Source organism: Amaranthus tricolor, chromosome 16 (assembly GCF_026212465.1).
Source record: "Amaranthus tricolor cultivar Red isolate AtriRed21 chromosome 16, ASM2621246v1, whole genome shotgun sequence".
NCBI lineage: Eukaryota > Viridiplantae > Streptophyta > Magnoliopsida > Caryophyllales > Amaranthaceae > Amaranthus > Amaranthus tricolor.
This window is the reverse complement of record NC_080062.1, coordinates 17216758-17233371: the sequence shown is the minus strand read 5'-3', so window position 1 is coordinate 17233371 and position 16614 is coordinate 17216758. Positions and strand designations below refer to the sequence as shown.

The 16614-nt window shown below is 35.0% G+C and overlaps 1 protein-coding gene across 2 annotated transcripts; it reads left to right on the top strand.

Annotated features, from left to right (window-relative positions):
* The first annotated feature begins 6547 nt into the window (after positions 1–6547).
* LOC130802709 (glutathione S-transferase DHAR3, chloroplastic) lies at positions 6548–15934 on the top strand. Of its 2 annotated transcripts, none has more exons than XM_057666745.1 (6): positions 6548–6857; positions 9687–9777; positions 9879–10022; positions 11252–11369; positions 13401–13541; positions 15654–15934. In XM_057666745.1, the coding sequence occupies exons 1-6, from the start codon at positions 6644–6646 to the stop codon at positions 15735–15737; spliced, it is 792 nt and encodes a 263-aa protein (XP_057522728.1). In that variant the 5' UTR covers positions 6548–6643; the 3' UTR covers positions 15738–15934. The 2 variants fall into 2 exon arrangements, with proteins under 2 accessions (XP_057522728.1, XP_057522727.1); XM_057666744.1 differs by having other exon boundaries at positions 6559–6857; positions 11237–11369.
* The last annotated feature ends 680 nt before the right edge of the window (positions 15935–16614 follow it).

Below are 16614 nucleotides of genomic sequence, written 5' to 3'. Positions count from 1 at the left end.
AATTGTTGCTTATTAATTTAGAATAAAGCTTTCACCATATTTATTTTTATTAAGGGATTAACCGTGGGTTTTTACTCTTTAGATCTAAGATCCACTTAAATCTCCTTTTTATTAGGAATAAGGTAGAAATGGGTAGTTATTCCCTTTTTACTAGCTACATAAATTCCTATAAATAGAGGACTTGTTTATTCTTAAAAATGTATGCACATGCCTTGGAGAAATCATACGTGTGATTGATAAAAACAATAAATATTTTTGTTCCAAAAATTTGCCAATTAATTTATAGAATTTTCTTGTGCAACTCTTTAATTTTATCTTTAGAGAATTTATCCTTGTAAAGGGTTTTTGAGAGAATTGTTGTAACTAGACTTGGGTAAGTCTAGGGGAGAATTAGAAATATTTGAGTAAAGTTAGAGAAGAGAGAAGCTTCAAGTGAAGCAAGAGAAAGAGAAAGTGAAAGAGAAAGAGAAAGAGAATTGGCCTAGTTAGAGAAGCTTCGAGTGAAGCAAGTTGAGTTTGTTTTATGTAATTGTAACGAATTGCCTAAAACATATTGGAGAATTTTGAAATCCTTAGGGGTCGTGATTTTTTCTTTTATTTAGGCCTAGAAGGTTTCCATGTAAAATTGTGTTGTCTCTTTACTTTTTCGTTTTAAGTTTAAGTTTTAATTCCGCAATCTAATTCCGCAAAAACAGGGCTAAAATACTTAAACTTATTACAACAATAATTCACCCCCCTCTTGTTGTCGTTCACCATCTCTATCAGTTTCTACAATTTTATGCTATCATATCCATGCCTCCATTCCCCAAAATAAACAATACAAAAAACCAAGCAACCTAAAATCCCGAAAGACCCTAACACAACGGTCATATTGTCCTGAAACACAACATCCTGTAAATATTACCCTGAAACACAATATCTTGAAAATACAAACTTGACGCAATTTCAAGCAAGTATAGTCCATATCCTTTCGCACGATCACTAAAGCACATGGACTAGGGGGCATGTATAGGGATAGTGCCACCATATATCCCATAAAAGACGAGTAAAGAAATGGAAATTTTCTTTCAAAAAACTTACAAAAATAGACACCCCAACTCTGAAGAGCACACAAAAGGAAGAACATGAACCGGAATCAGACCTATTGACTCCTTCTGCCATGACCCAACAGTCCTGAGGGGCAAATTGTATGTGCTGGAACATGTGATCCCTAATCGTAAGACCCTAAAGGAGAAACAAGAATACTTACAGGATCATTTACCCCGCAGGACGATAAAGGAGTGCAAATACCTACAAGATGGTTAATCCTGCAGAATGATAGCAACGAATATAATGACATGGCATAAGATAACCGTAGCCGTACTCAGAGAAAGCTGTAAACACTTGTATAAGGCAAGGCACCACACCTATCTCGTTCCCGACCTAGGAAAATATACTAAAAGACAGAGAGCGGGGACCATGGTACAAAGATCAGCAAATCACCAAATGCCACATAGACTTACGAGATATTCTACTTTTCCTTCCACTGATCCCTAAAAAGATTCCATTAAGGTAAAAGCCAAAACGACCATTAGAGTTTCGGGATCCTCTCCTAAGACCTGTTATTATAAATACACGATGCCATGCATCACCAAGTGTAACATATCTTTTTATACTGAAACCCATACAAAATATTCTCTTGAGCTTTAACAGCAATCTTGTTAAGATCTTTACTGACTTAATCATCGAAGAAAGACCCCCCGAGGACCCCTCTCCGGCCCTCGTTTGTTACCTTGTGCAGGAGAACATAGTGAAACAGCCCAAAAAGCGACTTAGACCTCCCCAATGGTTCACATCTACTGTGAACCTTAAAAGACATTCTCATCACCACAGTTGAGAGTGTTGATTGTTCTCTTAGCAGTCGAAACATCACCTAAACAATCACCTAAGAATTTAAACATCAACATTTAAATATTCTTAAAGATATTACATTACCTATTGTAAATTACATATTTTCAAGAATTCAAAATAATTATAACATATAAATTTTTGCAGAAAATCCAACATATCAATTTCGTTTGTAAATCAGATATCCCAAAAATTTCAAATAAATTAAAAGGTTTACTTGCAAATTTAAGACCAAAATTTTAAATCAAACAATGCCATAAGTTGAAAATTTCAAAATAAAAATTAGGAATTTGCTTTTGGTATCGAATGTAAAATAAAACCGACGCCACAAGGTATTTTTGGTGCCGGTTCTTAAAAAAGTGACACAAAATACAAGGGGTTAGGAAATGACACCTATGTTCATTTCCCAAAATAAATATAGCATTCAAGAAAATGCATCTTTATGACTATTCAACTCCCCCTTCTTCCTCAATGTTTCAAATCTCCAAGCTTTATTCCTCCATTGATCTATTATCCAAAAACTAATACTGTCACTACAACAACCATAATATCACTTCATTTTCAAAGATACAACCTCATTTAATTTTTAAAGTGTTTATGAAAACCTAATTTCAAGAGGGTTTATAGAAATGATGTTTGCGAATTGTAATCATTACAACAATTTCTACAAATGTTTGTCTTATCTTTGTTCATCAAATTCGTTTTTCATTTATTTAGTTTTTTAATGAATTTATTAAGGTTTAACACAATCTTAGTTTTCTTGTGTAGGGATTTTGCGTAAACACTCTTTCTTGTTCTTAGCGGCCTCAAACACATGATATTTTTGTGGTGTGCTCTAAATTTGAGTTTATTTTCTCTTTTTGGCATGTATCTAGTATAATCTTGTAGATTTTCTTTGTGGATCTTTGAAATATTTTGTTTGTATTTATTTTCTTTGGTATGCTCTGTTTTCGTGGTTGTGCTCGACATTCTAATTCATATTCACTATTTCTTCTATGTTATAATCCTATTCAATTTCATTGTGTAGCTCAATTTTCATCGTGGGTACTTGCTACCTATCTATGTGGATAATTGCTCTTATGCAAGAGATTAGGAGTTTGTTAATAAAGTTCTCAAGAAAAAAGGAGAGTTTGTTAATAATGATATAAAAGCAATGACTAGTTATATAGTCCCTGTTGTTGAGAGTAGAAAAACTTGATGAAGCTACTAAGTTTAGCAGTAATGGTGATGAGATGCCATCTATAAAGAGTAGTAATATTATTGATGAGAATTCATCTATGGGGATAGTAAAATCATTGAGGAAAATCTATTAAAAAAGGGCCTTGAAAAGAAAATCGGTAAAGAGGGCAAGAGTTGGGTATGGGATAAAGTGTGCTTTCATTACCACAAGAGAATATACTTACAACAAGTTGAAGAAAGAACTTCAAAACTTGACGCTTTTGAAGGAAATGAAGAAGCCACTATGAAAGTTGGTGATAGAGAGAAGCTCAAAGAGAAGAAGAGGGAATTTCTATCTGAGAAGATGAGAAAGTCAAAAACTTTGAAGAAAAGAGTTGTAAAGAAAGGTGAGCTCCCAAACTTAGGCGATAAGGGCCAAGGATTAAAGGCTAAATGTGATGATGTTCATGATGGGAATGTGCTAATCGCCAAGAGTGATGATGATGATGATTGGGTGATTAATTTTGTACGCTTATATCATATTTGCATAGATAAGAGTATTTTTGCAAGAGTGATGGCTTATGAGCATGAAAGGGTAATCTTGCCTAATAGTGAGCAAGTTGTGATTGAGGCCACTAGAGAGGTGCATTTGAAGATGCACAATGGTATAGTGAGAAAGCTTAAGGGTGTTAGATATATTCCTAAGATGATGAATAATCTAATCTCATTAAGGAGGTTAGTAAAGATTGGGTACACCATGAAGACTTAAAGTGATGGAGTCTTGAAGGTGGCAAAAGGCTGTTTAGTGCACTTGAAGGGAGTGATGGGCAACAACATGTGTTGCTAAAGAGTAGAGACCTACATCATGTTGAGAATGGTGCAAGGCTCAAGTCATCAAGAAAAGTGACATTTGTGGATGGTGACCACCATGATGGGAGGTGCTGGGTTTGGTTTTAAGGGGGAGCCAAGGCTTAATTCATATGTTGATTTTGCAGTTGATGCATGTACGGGGTGGAATGATCCAAGAACCCCCTATATGCCTTCAAGAAGATGATCAAGAACACACTAAACGTACACAATGAACAATAAACCTTCTGTTTTGTATGAAAACAGTAGGGTGACAAGAACAATCTTTGGGGATGGTTCTTTGTCGTGGATGGAGACAAATGGACCTTCACTCAGTCCTTGGCCTCGTCCTCACACTTAGATTAGAATTCACTCTCCTAATCCTCGTGGAACAAACTGAATGACTCTTTGCTTCACTCACAAAGAACACACTCAGAGATGTAATTGAAACAACAATTACTTTGAAGAAATTTTCATAACCAAATCTGAAAACTGAGTTTATGTTACAATGATCATGCCCTTTTTATAGAGCAAAGTCTAACGGCTAGTTGGGGAGTTTTAACAACCTTTAACTACCCCGTGCCTATTATTAAAACACGTGTACAATTTAAGGAAAACAAAACAGAATGCTAACTAGACTTCCAACCTATTCCTGTCTGACAAGGGACCTTTAGCTCCCTTTCTTGGTGTCTTGCTGCCATCATTGGGAGGCACTTAAGGGCTTGATGGAAAGGTCCATGTATATGGATTCCAAAAATACCCTTAGTGTATCTTGGGATGCTCAGGTTGACTCTGTGGAAGGACCTCAAGGTCAGCTGCTCAGTAGGCGATGGCTGGCAGCTCTGATTGCCTTCTGATTCAACCATTCTCAAATGCCAGGCGAACACAAGACCTTGGGGCTGATCTTGTGGGCTCTGTGAGGTCTCTCTGTGTGTTCTTTGAGTCTTGGCCTCTTCTCCCATGTCCAAAGATGCCATTCCTCGAAGTCCCACGCTCAAACACACACCATGCTGGATGTTTCAATGCTCGCAAGGTGAGCTGGTCGCCAGGTTGGTATTCTGTTTGCTTTGTCACTTGTTTATATTGGGCCAGCTTTCTGTTTGGCCTACCGTATGTTGAGAGGCTTCTTTGTGTTCTTATTTGCCTTTGCATTGATCCCATGTTCATGCTTAGCCCAAGTTGAGGATGATCTCCCTTATGTAAGCAAGGACCAACAAGTTTAGTGCATGAAGATTTGATGTACTTGGTTAGTGCTTTGATGCAATTATGCCCTAGCTTTACATTGGATTGTGGGCTCTTCATAATTGCATCATCTATGCTTGAAGGTATAGTTGATCACCAAATGACTCAAACTAATACGCATCATGTTGTGAGCAATCATGGGGTGCAAGGGGATTGAGTACGTTGATGTTGGAGCTTCAAGGAAGAAATGATGAAGGGTTTTCAGTACGCCATGATGACGGTGCATTAAAGAGCATAAAGAAAGTGTCATATAGGCTCCCTTGAACGAGACATGAGCTATAGGAGAAGTGCCTTGAACGAGGCAAGTCCAATAGGCAAAGATTGCCCATGATGAACTGCTCGTTCGAGCAATACAGTGTAGGGGCACAACATGCTTTTCTTATTCGCTCTATTCTTGGGGGCACGCTTAGTGGCTTTAGGATATAAGTTTTATTCCATTGTTTGGGGAGCTATAAAATGGCCCTAAATCAAATTGGAATATGAGAAAGAGGGTAATACATAGGAGGTAATTAGGGTATATAGCCATGTGAGTGTCTCCATTGTATTAGAAGATAGTTTCTACTAAAGGTAGAAACTATGTACTTGATAGACTGTTCTTAAGGTGTGAGGAGCTTGAATTATTAATGTAATATTGATTGGTTAATGGTATACAACTTTCTATTATTTATACTCTGTTTTTCCACTTTCTTCTACACTTCCTATTTCCATTCTTGGGTCCAAAAACCTTCACTTTTACACTCCTTTAACACAATGTACTAGTTCATTTGATATTCGATTCTTCAAATTCCGAACCTTTAAATAAAAAAATTGAGACAATTTTATATAAATTTGGAGTGATAACTGAATTTAGGCTATGTTTGGAAGCACATAATTCATATTCATTTTCAAATTGTGGATTTTAATTATGAAATCATGTAGGAATGATATGGTTTAGAACCACTCGTATATTTTCAACTTTACTTATCGTTAAAACAATGAAAATTAACTCAAATCTAAAATTAAATTTCACTCATTTGCTGAACATTAAATTTGACCCACTTTTAAATTTTCAAATGAAACTATCAATTCCAAACATATCATTAACACTAATTCTTAAATGAGACTGTCTCACGGTGAGACCATCTCTATTAGGTTGGCATAATATATATTTTTTGTCTTAAATTGATTACTTATAACATTAAATTAATCACTTATAATTTTAATATAATCACTTATTATAATCTTAGAGTGATTAATCATAACCTTAAAAAAATTACTTATGATCTTAAGGTAAACAATCAAAGCAATGAGCTATTATATAGACCCATCTCATAATAAAACAGTCTCATATAAAACGAGCCGTAACATTAGATGAGTTGAAAAAAAAATTTAAAGGGGAGAATTTGAAAGGAAACTCGTCATATGTCTATGTGGATATCGTTAAGTGAGGTAGCATCGCAGCACGTGTAATTTAACGGACCATAACACCGATAGCTCATACTCACACACAGCAGAAGAAAGCTTTACAAAAATGGCGACCATCAAACTTTCACCTCTAGGTCTAGCTTACTCTCTTTCATCATCTACACTCAAAGGTCAATTCCACCATGGAAATTGCACCATCTTCACTCCCAATTTCAGACACGCTCTTCGAACTCCAAGGGCCCTCTCTGTTTCCATGTCTTCTGACCCGCTTCAAGTTTGTGTTAAGGAATCTCTCACCACTCCTAACAAACTTGGCGACTGTAATTTTCTATCTCTTTCTCTCTTCTTACTTTTAATTTTATGTTTGTTGAATTTCAATGTATTTTGTACCTTGAAATAAACATAATGACTGTAGGTCTTTTTGATTGAATTGAGTTTGATTGATGCTTGCATACTGAGTGAAAATCTCATATTATAAACTCAACTATGCATTTAAGTTAGATTTTGTTCTCTTTAGTTCAATTTGAGTTATTTCATGGTTTTATTAAGGGTAGTTTTAGAAAGCTTGAAGCTTAACATAGTGTGTGTTTTATTGGGGCTCTCAAATGGAGAATATCTTAGGCCTAACATTAAGCTTCTTCAGAATCTCTCCATTATCTTAATGTTAGACTTCCACCGAGGTAGGATTTGGTGTAATACATCATATTACTGTAAACATGTTCTACAAACCTAATGAACACCATTGGAGTATAGCAGAAGCGTAACATTATGAAAACAGACCTCCAGCGATTGATCATGTCTTGCCGATGAGTGAACTAGCAGATTAATTGATGTTGTTAATGGTATTTGCCTATTTGGTGCTTCTGGAATCTTTTGCTTGTCCGGCAGATGGTGTATTGAGAATTGATTGAAGAGAGAATGCAAGGACCAAATAATGCACACCCTATTTATGATTGTTCTAACCATTAAAAGCAATAACATTAATGCTGTGTGTTAGTTGTAAAATAGTGGGTGGGTTACTCACTAATGGGGCTGAATGTGTTTAGTCAATTGACTCGCATTGTTAGGGAGAATATAGGAGCAGAAATAAACCAGCATAGGGAGTTGAATGTGTGCCACCTTATCTTGATTTTCATTCAAGCTTTGATAACAAATATCAAATGCAAAGTCACAAAAATAAAAACTACGCATGAATCAGCATCATTGGAGTTTTTTCAACATAACTCCTGAGTTTATCTCCATTAAACAGGTAAGAGAGAGAACAATAGGTGGAGAGGTTTACCAATTTGAATATACTTACGGTTGCTTGGTGTTAGATGGTGACAATGAGAATGATTTATAGTTTAAATTTTCGTAAAATGTACCATACCATTTCCATTAAACAAGTAAGAGAGAGAACCATGGAGAGCCGTATCTATGGAATACGTTAGTAAAAACTTAAGCGTTGTTAAGCGTTAGTAAAAACCATTCAATTTTGTTTTATGCTATTCGTCATACAAAAAGTAAATTGGTTGCTTCTGAGATTTTGGTGGCCTAGGACAAATTTAATATCAAACTTTGATAAAGAATTTAATTTTTCTAATGTTGTTAAGCGCAGCTTGTGGGGCCCCTTGATAACAAACAAAAATACATTGAACAATTAGAACCAACTTTAAGATATTCAAAAGTTGTATTGAAAATAGTGGTGTATTGAGAACAAATGGAAGAGAGATTGCAAGACCAAGTACTGCATAGCCTATTTATAATTGCTCTAACCATCAAAATCAATGACGTAAATGTTGTGTGTTAGTTGCTAAAATAGTGGGTTTTTACTGAGCAATGGGATGAAATGTGACGGACCATATTCAGTCAATTGACTTGGATTGTTAGTGAGAATGTAGGAGCACTAATAAACCAACATAATATCAGAAGTGTCCTGGAATTGTGTTTTACATTATACAAATGAGTTAATATGTGAACAACTTGTGAAAAAGCTTGGTTAAAGTTTGTTCATATAGTAGATGAAGGAGCTCAAACTAAAAATGCCCAGTTAGTAAAAGAGCCATGCTCAAACACCTTATTGTTCTACTAAATATTGCTCGCACCCAACTTCACTATAACTCAATTATTATGGAATGATGTTTCTATTAAAGTCTATTTGCACATATTCTTTTGCTAATAAATCAAAAGTTTTTAAAGTTAACTATTGAACAATGAAACTTTAATTTGCTTGTTATCTTTATTTATTTAGTTGTTTCCTTTGCTTAAGGCTCATTAACTTTATAAAGTTGTTTCATTTAGGCTTGTTTGAGCTCAGCTAGAGTTCATCTCATAAATGAGCATGCTTAAGCTGATCTCGAACAACCTTAACTACAATGAGCCGAGCTTGAAAACATTGTCCAAATTCTTGGTTAAGCTCAAGCTTTGGACATCAATGTTTCTTATCTAGCTTAGCTCAAATACATTAAAATTTTGGCTCAACTTGGTTTGTTTGCACTTGCAGTCTAATATGCTCACAAAAGAGATTCTGTTGTTAATATCGGCTAAAAAACTAGTGAACCTGTTTTTGGCCAGTGTGATGTGAAAATCATCTAATTCTTCATCATTACCGTGGTTATCATGCTGGGTGTCCCTGCACCTTGTCTAACTTTTGGATGATGTTGCACATAATTTCGAGTCTTCATGTACCTGACACTCTGATATGTATCCATACCCAACACTTACACTTACACTCATGTTTGAGTAACATCCATTTCCATACGTCTGGTTGTGATCCATACTATAATACTAGCTTATTGCTGTTGTGAATTTGTGATCTTATATCAAAATCTCCTCATGATTGCTATTACACATTCTGTTGCTTGCACGAAGTTTGGAGTATACATATGCTTTTAGGGATGGGATAAAGTGTGCAAATTGACATATTTATGATTGTCTTCTTCCTCTCCTCCGCATAGGCATCTGATATTTAATTTTGGGAGGCCTAAGGCAAGCTGCATTTTGGGCCATGTTGATTGTTTTTTGAAGTGATTTATAATTTTGATTGTTCTTTACCTAAAGCTGTGTGCTTGAGTTCTTGTAATGAAAATTTACAATTCTGTTTTAGTTTTTAGAGTCTCATAAATAGCTATCAAATAACATGATAGTTTTTTTTAATCATTTTGTTTTAGGTCCATTTTGCCAAAGGGTGCTGTTGACTTTAGAAGAAAAGCATCTCCCTTATGATATGAAGTTGGTAGACTTAACTAACAAGCCAGAATGGTGAGTTCACTAATGCTAACTGTCTAAAATCTTGCTGCTTTATTTTTCTCAAAATTTTTAATATAATCGCTGTAATGATCTCTGAACTATTGTGCTACCAGGTTTACCAAGATTAACCCTGATGGTAAAGTTCCTGTACTAAAGTACGATGAAAAATGGATTTCAGATTCAGATGTTATCACACAGCTCCTTGAAGAAAAGTACCCAAATCCACATTTGGCAACACCTCCTGAGAAGAGTTCAGTGTATGTTCCATTCTCCTGATTATTTGTAGGATTGTACTTATGCTGTTGATCTGGGCTTTGAAACAACACAGTATGGTCTTCTCAATAATATTTATTCAACCGACCCCCACCTTTCGCTCAAAGGAAAAGCGTTTTAGTTACGTCTCTTGTTGACAATTATGTCCTGATGGAAGAGAGATTGATGTTTTTATAGTTGTCTGACTCTATTCTGAGGAATAATATAAGCTTTATCATTCCTGCCTTTGGTGTTATAGGTTGGTAATTGAAAAATACAAAATAGCTCAGGATATTACTTGCACAATACAAGTAAAGCAAGCAAAGTACAAGGACTAAGAGACTTTGAGCTTGTTCGCTTCAACTTATCTTTTCTTATTACTTATTCTTATAGCAACCAGACATAGATCACATCAGACCAAATCGTACAACATCAAACCCAACAAAAAATTCTGACCTTATTCAATCTGATCATATGAAGAAAACAAGCCCTAATAAGTGGAAGAGAATGTTAGTCTTGCAATTTTCCAAAAGAGCTCCAAAAATATACAATTCTTCCCACCCTGAATTAATTATTGCAAGAAATTTTGAAATTTTCTTCTTGCTTCCTAGTTAGAATGAATACTTTCAATCTTCTCCCTCCTCCCCCCTCTCCTATCCCCCAAAACATTATCCCCCTAACTTATTATAGGGGATTCGTAAGCAATCTCTTTGTTATTACAAGGGTAAGGGTGCGGATATCTTATTCCTCAAACTCAGCCAATCAATGACATTGAGGTAATGAAATGTTGTTGTATCCCTCTAATCTATTATCCAAAGCTCCTTTATCTATAAACCCTAGAATCCAAAAAAATGTCCTAAAACTCTATAGTAATTATTTTGTGATGGAGGCAACTTTATTTTATTAAATCATGTCCAATAATGGTAATTGGAATTGGATCTTTTAATTGATATGCATTTACTTTTTCGTACTCGGTTACCAACAGCATGGTTATTTTACGAATATGTAGCTTCTTGGCTATGCCATGGAATATGAATAATATAGTGCTTAGTGCTAACTTCCTGCACCTGCACTACTCATTTGGGCATTGCCCTTGTTTTTTAAAGTTGAGCTTGCATGCTGCAGTTTTTTATGTGTTTTAATAATTGGTCTCATTCGCCTGTTTCTGTGTTGATGATTTTAGCTAGATTTACAGTGTATATCATTGTCCCATCTCAAGATGTTCTTCATGCAGTGGCTCAAAGATCTTTCCTGCATTTGTTGGTTTCCTCAAAAGCAAGGACCTCACTGATGGAAAAGAGCAGGAATTATTGAATGAGCTCAGTTCCTTCAATGATTACCTGAAGGAAAATGTAAGATTCTCTTCCTTCGGCTCTATTCCTACTCCTTACCCCGTATTTCCCTCATATAGATATAAGGATTGTTTAGTATGAGAAACAAAGAAATGATATGTAATATAAGTTGGCAACTTGGTATTGTGTTTTTAAAAGACTACATTTGTTGTTGATATTAAGTTTGCACATGATGTTATCTCTGGCCTCTACCTCAACCAAATTTGTTTATTTCTAAGTTTGGTGATTTCAGTGATGAAAATGTTGGCTGCTGTGATTCTCGGGCAACATAGTTGTGGAATACAAAAGATATCATCTATATCACACAGCTATAATTTGCTGAAATGAGGGGTAAAGACATAAATCTATACTTTCCAACCCTTGTCTATATGTTGTGGATTAAATCTTCCAATCACCCAACAAAAGCCTTATCTATCCCTTGAGGATAACATTGCTAAAAGCTTCAATTGAGACTAGTGGATGATTTGCTCTTCTTTCCTCTATATTTTGTTTCATAGACATTCATCTGGAGTTGGCTTCTCTTTTCTTTGCAACCATTCCACATTATCTTTTTCGTTAAAAATCTTTGTTTCTCAATCTACATGTGATGCAATCAGCTTCGATGCCACTGGTTTCAGTGGTTGACATTGATCAAGATGCAGAAGGTATTGGATGTTTCTGGATGACATTATGTTTTGAATATGTGCTACTGTATTGTAGCTTGTTTCATGACTTGGCTATCTTGCATGAATTATTTCTGTTAACTTTATTCCTTCAAGTTTCTTGATCGATACACTCTATTTCTCCATCAGCCACGTACACACACACATGTGTGTGCACAAAGCACATAGGCTTGTCTGATTCGGACTTGGCTATTTTATGAGGCTTAGATATTCTTAACTAAACTAAAACAGAGGGCAAGGGGTCTCAGATGCATTGGCTTTACCCTTGCCATTACAAAGAGGCCAATTCCAGAAACCCCTTGAATGGGCATTTGGAAGCAATCAAGTGAATGTATAATACTCATGAAAATGCAAGTGTGTGCTTGTTACGACATACGTGCTTAGGGGGAAGTTTAGATACAAAGAATCCATATGCCATAGCATACAGGGTGAGGATTAATCATGTATGATTAAAAGATATGAACTACCCAGCTTTCCTTTTCTTAAATGATAGTGCTCTTTTTACTGCTTGTAAGTGCTCACTCGATATTTTTATGCTTGTTTACTTATGTTTTGGGCTAGTTTAGTTTAACATTTACTTATTGTGGAAAAAATGTTTATCATTGACTTATATATCCACAAATTCGTACTCCCACAGAAACCATATTTTAAACCGAGATTCTTGGCATAAAATGCCCTTTCTATAGCAGCTACTCTTGTGAGAGACCATCTCCTAAAGAGATGACCTCAAAACAAGAAGCTCATTCTTATTTTCTCTTTAATTTGTATTAATTAGGCTATTTAGCCTATATATCTAATGCGTATTTTGGAGAGACCGTCTCTCACAACAATTTATGTTTCTATAATGGATTGGACCAAAATGGATAGTGATTTTTCTGATCTGAATAAGCGCATCCAAGACTTTCTTTTTTAATTTCCTGTGACTCACTTCTAGTAATAGAAGTTTATACCTATAGTGAGTGAAGTCCTGTGTTCCTGCTTATGATTTTTGTTCAAAGAGTGTATTAGATTGGTCTGTAATGTGATCTTACATTTTCGGTCTAATTATTTCATTCCACATCAAAACTGAAATGCTGCGGTCATGAATCTGCTTATCCTGGTCATTGGACTTGAGTTGGGGTTGTTTCCCTACACTGTCGGACCTGCACATGAGAATCCTGTAAACTTTTCTGATGACATTGCTTTGAGGGTTTTCAAAGGTGCAAAATTTTATTAGTATGATTCATGTACTTCTATCGATTTAGATTTGGGAAAGATATCAAACTCAATTTTGTATTTTATTTATCTCTGGTTTCTATGGCATTTATAGTTTGCTCTTCATTTTGGGAAAACTTAACCTTTGCATATTTTTCTAATTCATTTGTTAAAGGGCCCTTTGATCACGGGGGAGAATATCTCTGCTGCCGATCTCTCTCTTGGACCTAAGCTCTACCATATGGAAATTGCTCTGGGACATTATAAGAATTGGTCAGTTCCAGAATCACTATCGTATGTGAAGTCTTACATGCAGGTACCTGATGTCTTTTTCACTTATGATTTCAATCATCTGTCATCTTTCACTTATGTCTATAGATTTATAGTTCTTTGATTTCAGATTTTAGTTACATAGTTCGTTAAATTAAGTGGCAATAGCTCTTGTAATTTTCAAGGGTAAGATTTCGTACATCCAACGCTCCAAACCCCACCTAGGCAGAAAAGTATTTGGCATTAGGGTAATGCCATGTTATCTTTCAGAAAAGAATTGTGATTGAAGTGTGTACCTTTTTAAGAGTAATTGAAGTTGGGGTAAAGTTGCCAAAAAAAAGTTGGGGTAAAGTAAAGATTTATCGCTTTTCAACTATCTTTTGGAGACTAAATATATAAAAATACTGATAGAATAACACAGGGTAAAATAAATGTGACAGAGAGGTTATAAAAGTATTTAGCAATGAGGATAATTCGGGATTTTTATGTTTTTAAAGGCTAAAGCAGCTTCACCTGAAAAAGAGAGTAAAAAGGAGAAAGTTCAACCTTTGAATTTTAAAGATCAACCAGTTTATAAAAACTTTAGCTTAGTTGCTGCACTTTACACTCTGCACTGATTTACTCTGAAATTTTGAGCTGGCCATTGTCTTATTCTCTATTTCATCATTGTTACATCTGTTAAGTTAAAGTTGGAGTTATTGTGAATGTCAGTATATAATTGAAAAACACAAGGTGCATACATTTCACAAGCCAAGGAGATATCATCCCAAAACCATATGGCTATGGGAGGAAGGACTCCAATGACTTATAAAGTGTGCACATCATCTTTAATTCATCGATATGGGATGAACTATCCCGACAACATCCTCTTTTCATCCAACTTCAGAAATACCAGATTTCAATGTCTCACTGCTTTTTTATTTTTTTTTTATTCATTTTCTTGTGGAGCAATTTAACCAATGGCATTTTTCTGAACCCAAGGAACTAGATGAAGTTGATTTCCTGCTGAACTCTCACTCTTACAGCTTCCAACTAGCTCCAAACTAATCATATCTTCTTCCATATGAACCTTAGGAACTAGAAAAGTTCAAGTGTGCATGAGCTTCAGATCTATTGAAAGCTTTAGCATTTTTGCCATCAATGATGGGTTTAAAAGTGCTAACATCTTGTAGTCCAAGTTTACAATTCGAGAGATAACCATATTATGGAACTTCATATATATACTACTCCCTTTGTTTCATTTCAAATATCTCATTTGCTTTTTGGACGTGTGCTAATGCACTAATTCAATACTTAATTGCGATAATTGTGTATAATTAAAAATATAAAAACTAGATATTAATAAACCTTATGTCGAGACAAATCAAACAAGTTCTCATTTCACTTTTTTTTTTAACGCATGGATTAAGAATAAAATACAAATTAAAAGTGATTGATGAATAACCCAAAAGTAAATAGGACATTTGGAGTATATAGACTAGGCAGCAAATATTAAATTGAAGCTATGCCTATTATAGAGTGAAAATAAAACTCGTAACTTGTAACTACTGAATTAGAAATAATAAAAGTACTTGAAATGATAAGAATAATCTTATACTAGTATTTTGAGAACAATAACGTACATTGAAAAAATGTGAATAGTTAACTAGAAAAGAAATTAGAACGGAGGATCACCATGGGGACAGACCAGCTAAGGCTTGGCAGAAACTAAATTAGCTACAGAATGGAGATGGGTTAGGACAGAGAAACTGAGAGAAGGCTTCAACATCAATTCAATCGAACTTTTAGACCAAGTGATATACGCCATATGGACACCCCAAATAAAAAATGAAATATAAATTCACAAGTATGATTTTAGTATGAGAGCATATAAAGTACCGCTAATAACATCTACATTAGCTACAAAGTAAAGATGGGATGGGAGGGGAGAGACTGAGAAAAGCTCCGATTCAACTGTTAGGACTTGAGATCAAAAGAAAACTTTCCCCTTTTTCTGTTTAGTGTTTCTTTGATCATGGTGGTCACAGTTGGTATTATTCAAAGATGCACCATCATAACGACACCATTTGAACACACTTGTAGTTTGTAAATAAACGTTCTTCGTAAAGAATTGTATTTATGCCAGTGAATTGATTTCTGATGGTCTATATTTGTTCAGACTATATTTTCGAGGGATTCCTTTGTGAAAACAATTGCATCTCGAGAGGACGTCATTGCTGGGTGGGCTAAGCACATAAGCTAATCATGGTCGATTTTGTGCATCAGAGACGAACTCTTTTGTGATTGGCATGTTGTCATAAGATGTATGCAAGATTTTCGCAATTTGCTTTTTTATAGATGTAATGTAATTGTCTTTCTTATATGTAAACCGTGGTGAACATTTGTATATTTGAATATTGAAAATTTGCCAAAATAATGATTACCCAAAATTTTTGAGTATATGAAGTTTATAGATACAACAATAATAATAAAGCATTAATTTCAAAAGATTGAATTCGGTTATCTAAATGAATAGGAGTACATATATGGTAATATAAATTCGAGCAACTGACCTTTCTTATTGTTGATGGTTGAAACTAGCTTGTGACCTTTTGAAACTGCCTGACAATCCTCTTACTATAAAATATTTGCAACACTGGAATATTGTTCATCATGAACAATTGTTTTGCCACCTCAGCGTACCTTCTTCACCTCTGCCTACTTTCTCTTAACTCACTTCACTCATCCTGACCTTCATTTCCCCTACCCACTGCCTCTTCAGCTAGACATTCCTTCTGTATTTTCCGTTTCATTTCACCATTCCCATTTCAATTCTACTCGACCCCAATTTTCAATTGAAAACCATGCTCTACTCAACACTGTTTCTCGGCGGTGATGAAGACGAAGACGAAGATGACGACGAAGAAGAAAGTTATTTTTTCTTTTTAAGTGATTTCATAGTTTTTCTTTTGTCATTTTGGGTTTGAATGTGGCTGTTTTAAGTTTCATAGTTTTTTCATTTTGGGTTTGATTGTGGTTGTTTTAAGTGAAAAATTAGGGTTTTGATTTTCTTCTTCCTTATTTTTTCATTTGAGTAAAGATTGTGAAATTAACTTTAGTTCTTACATTTTACCTTTGGT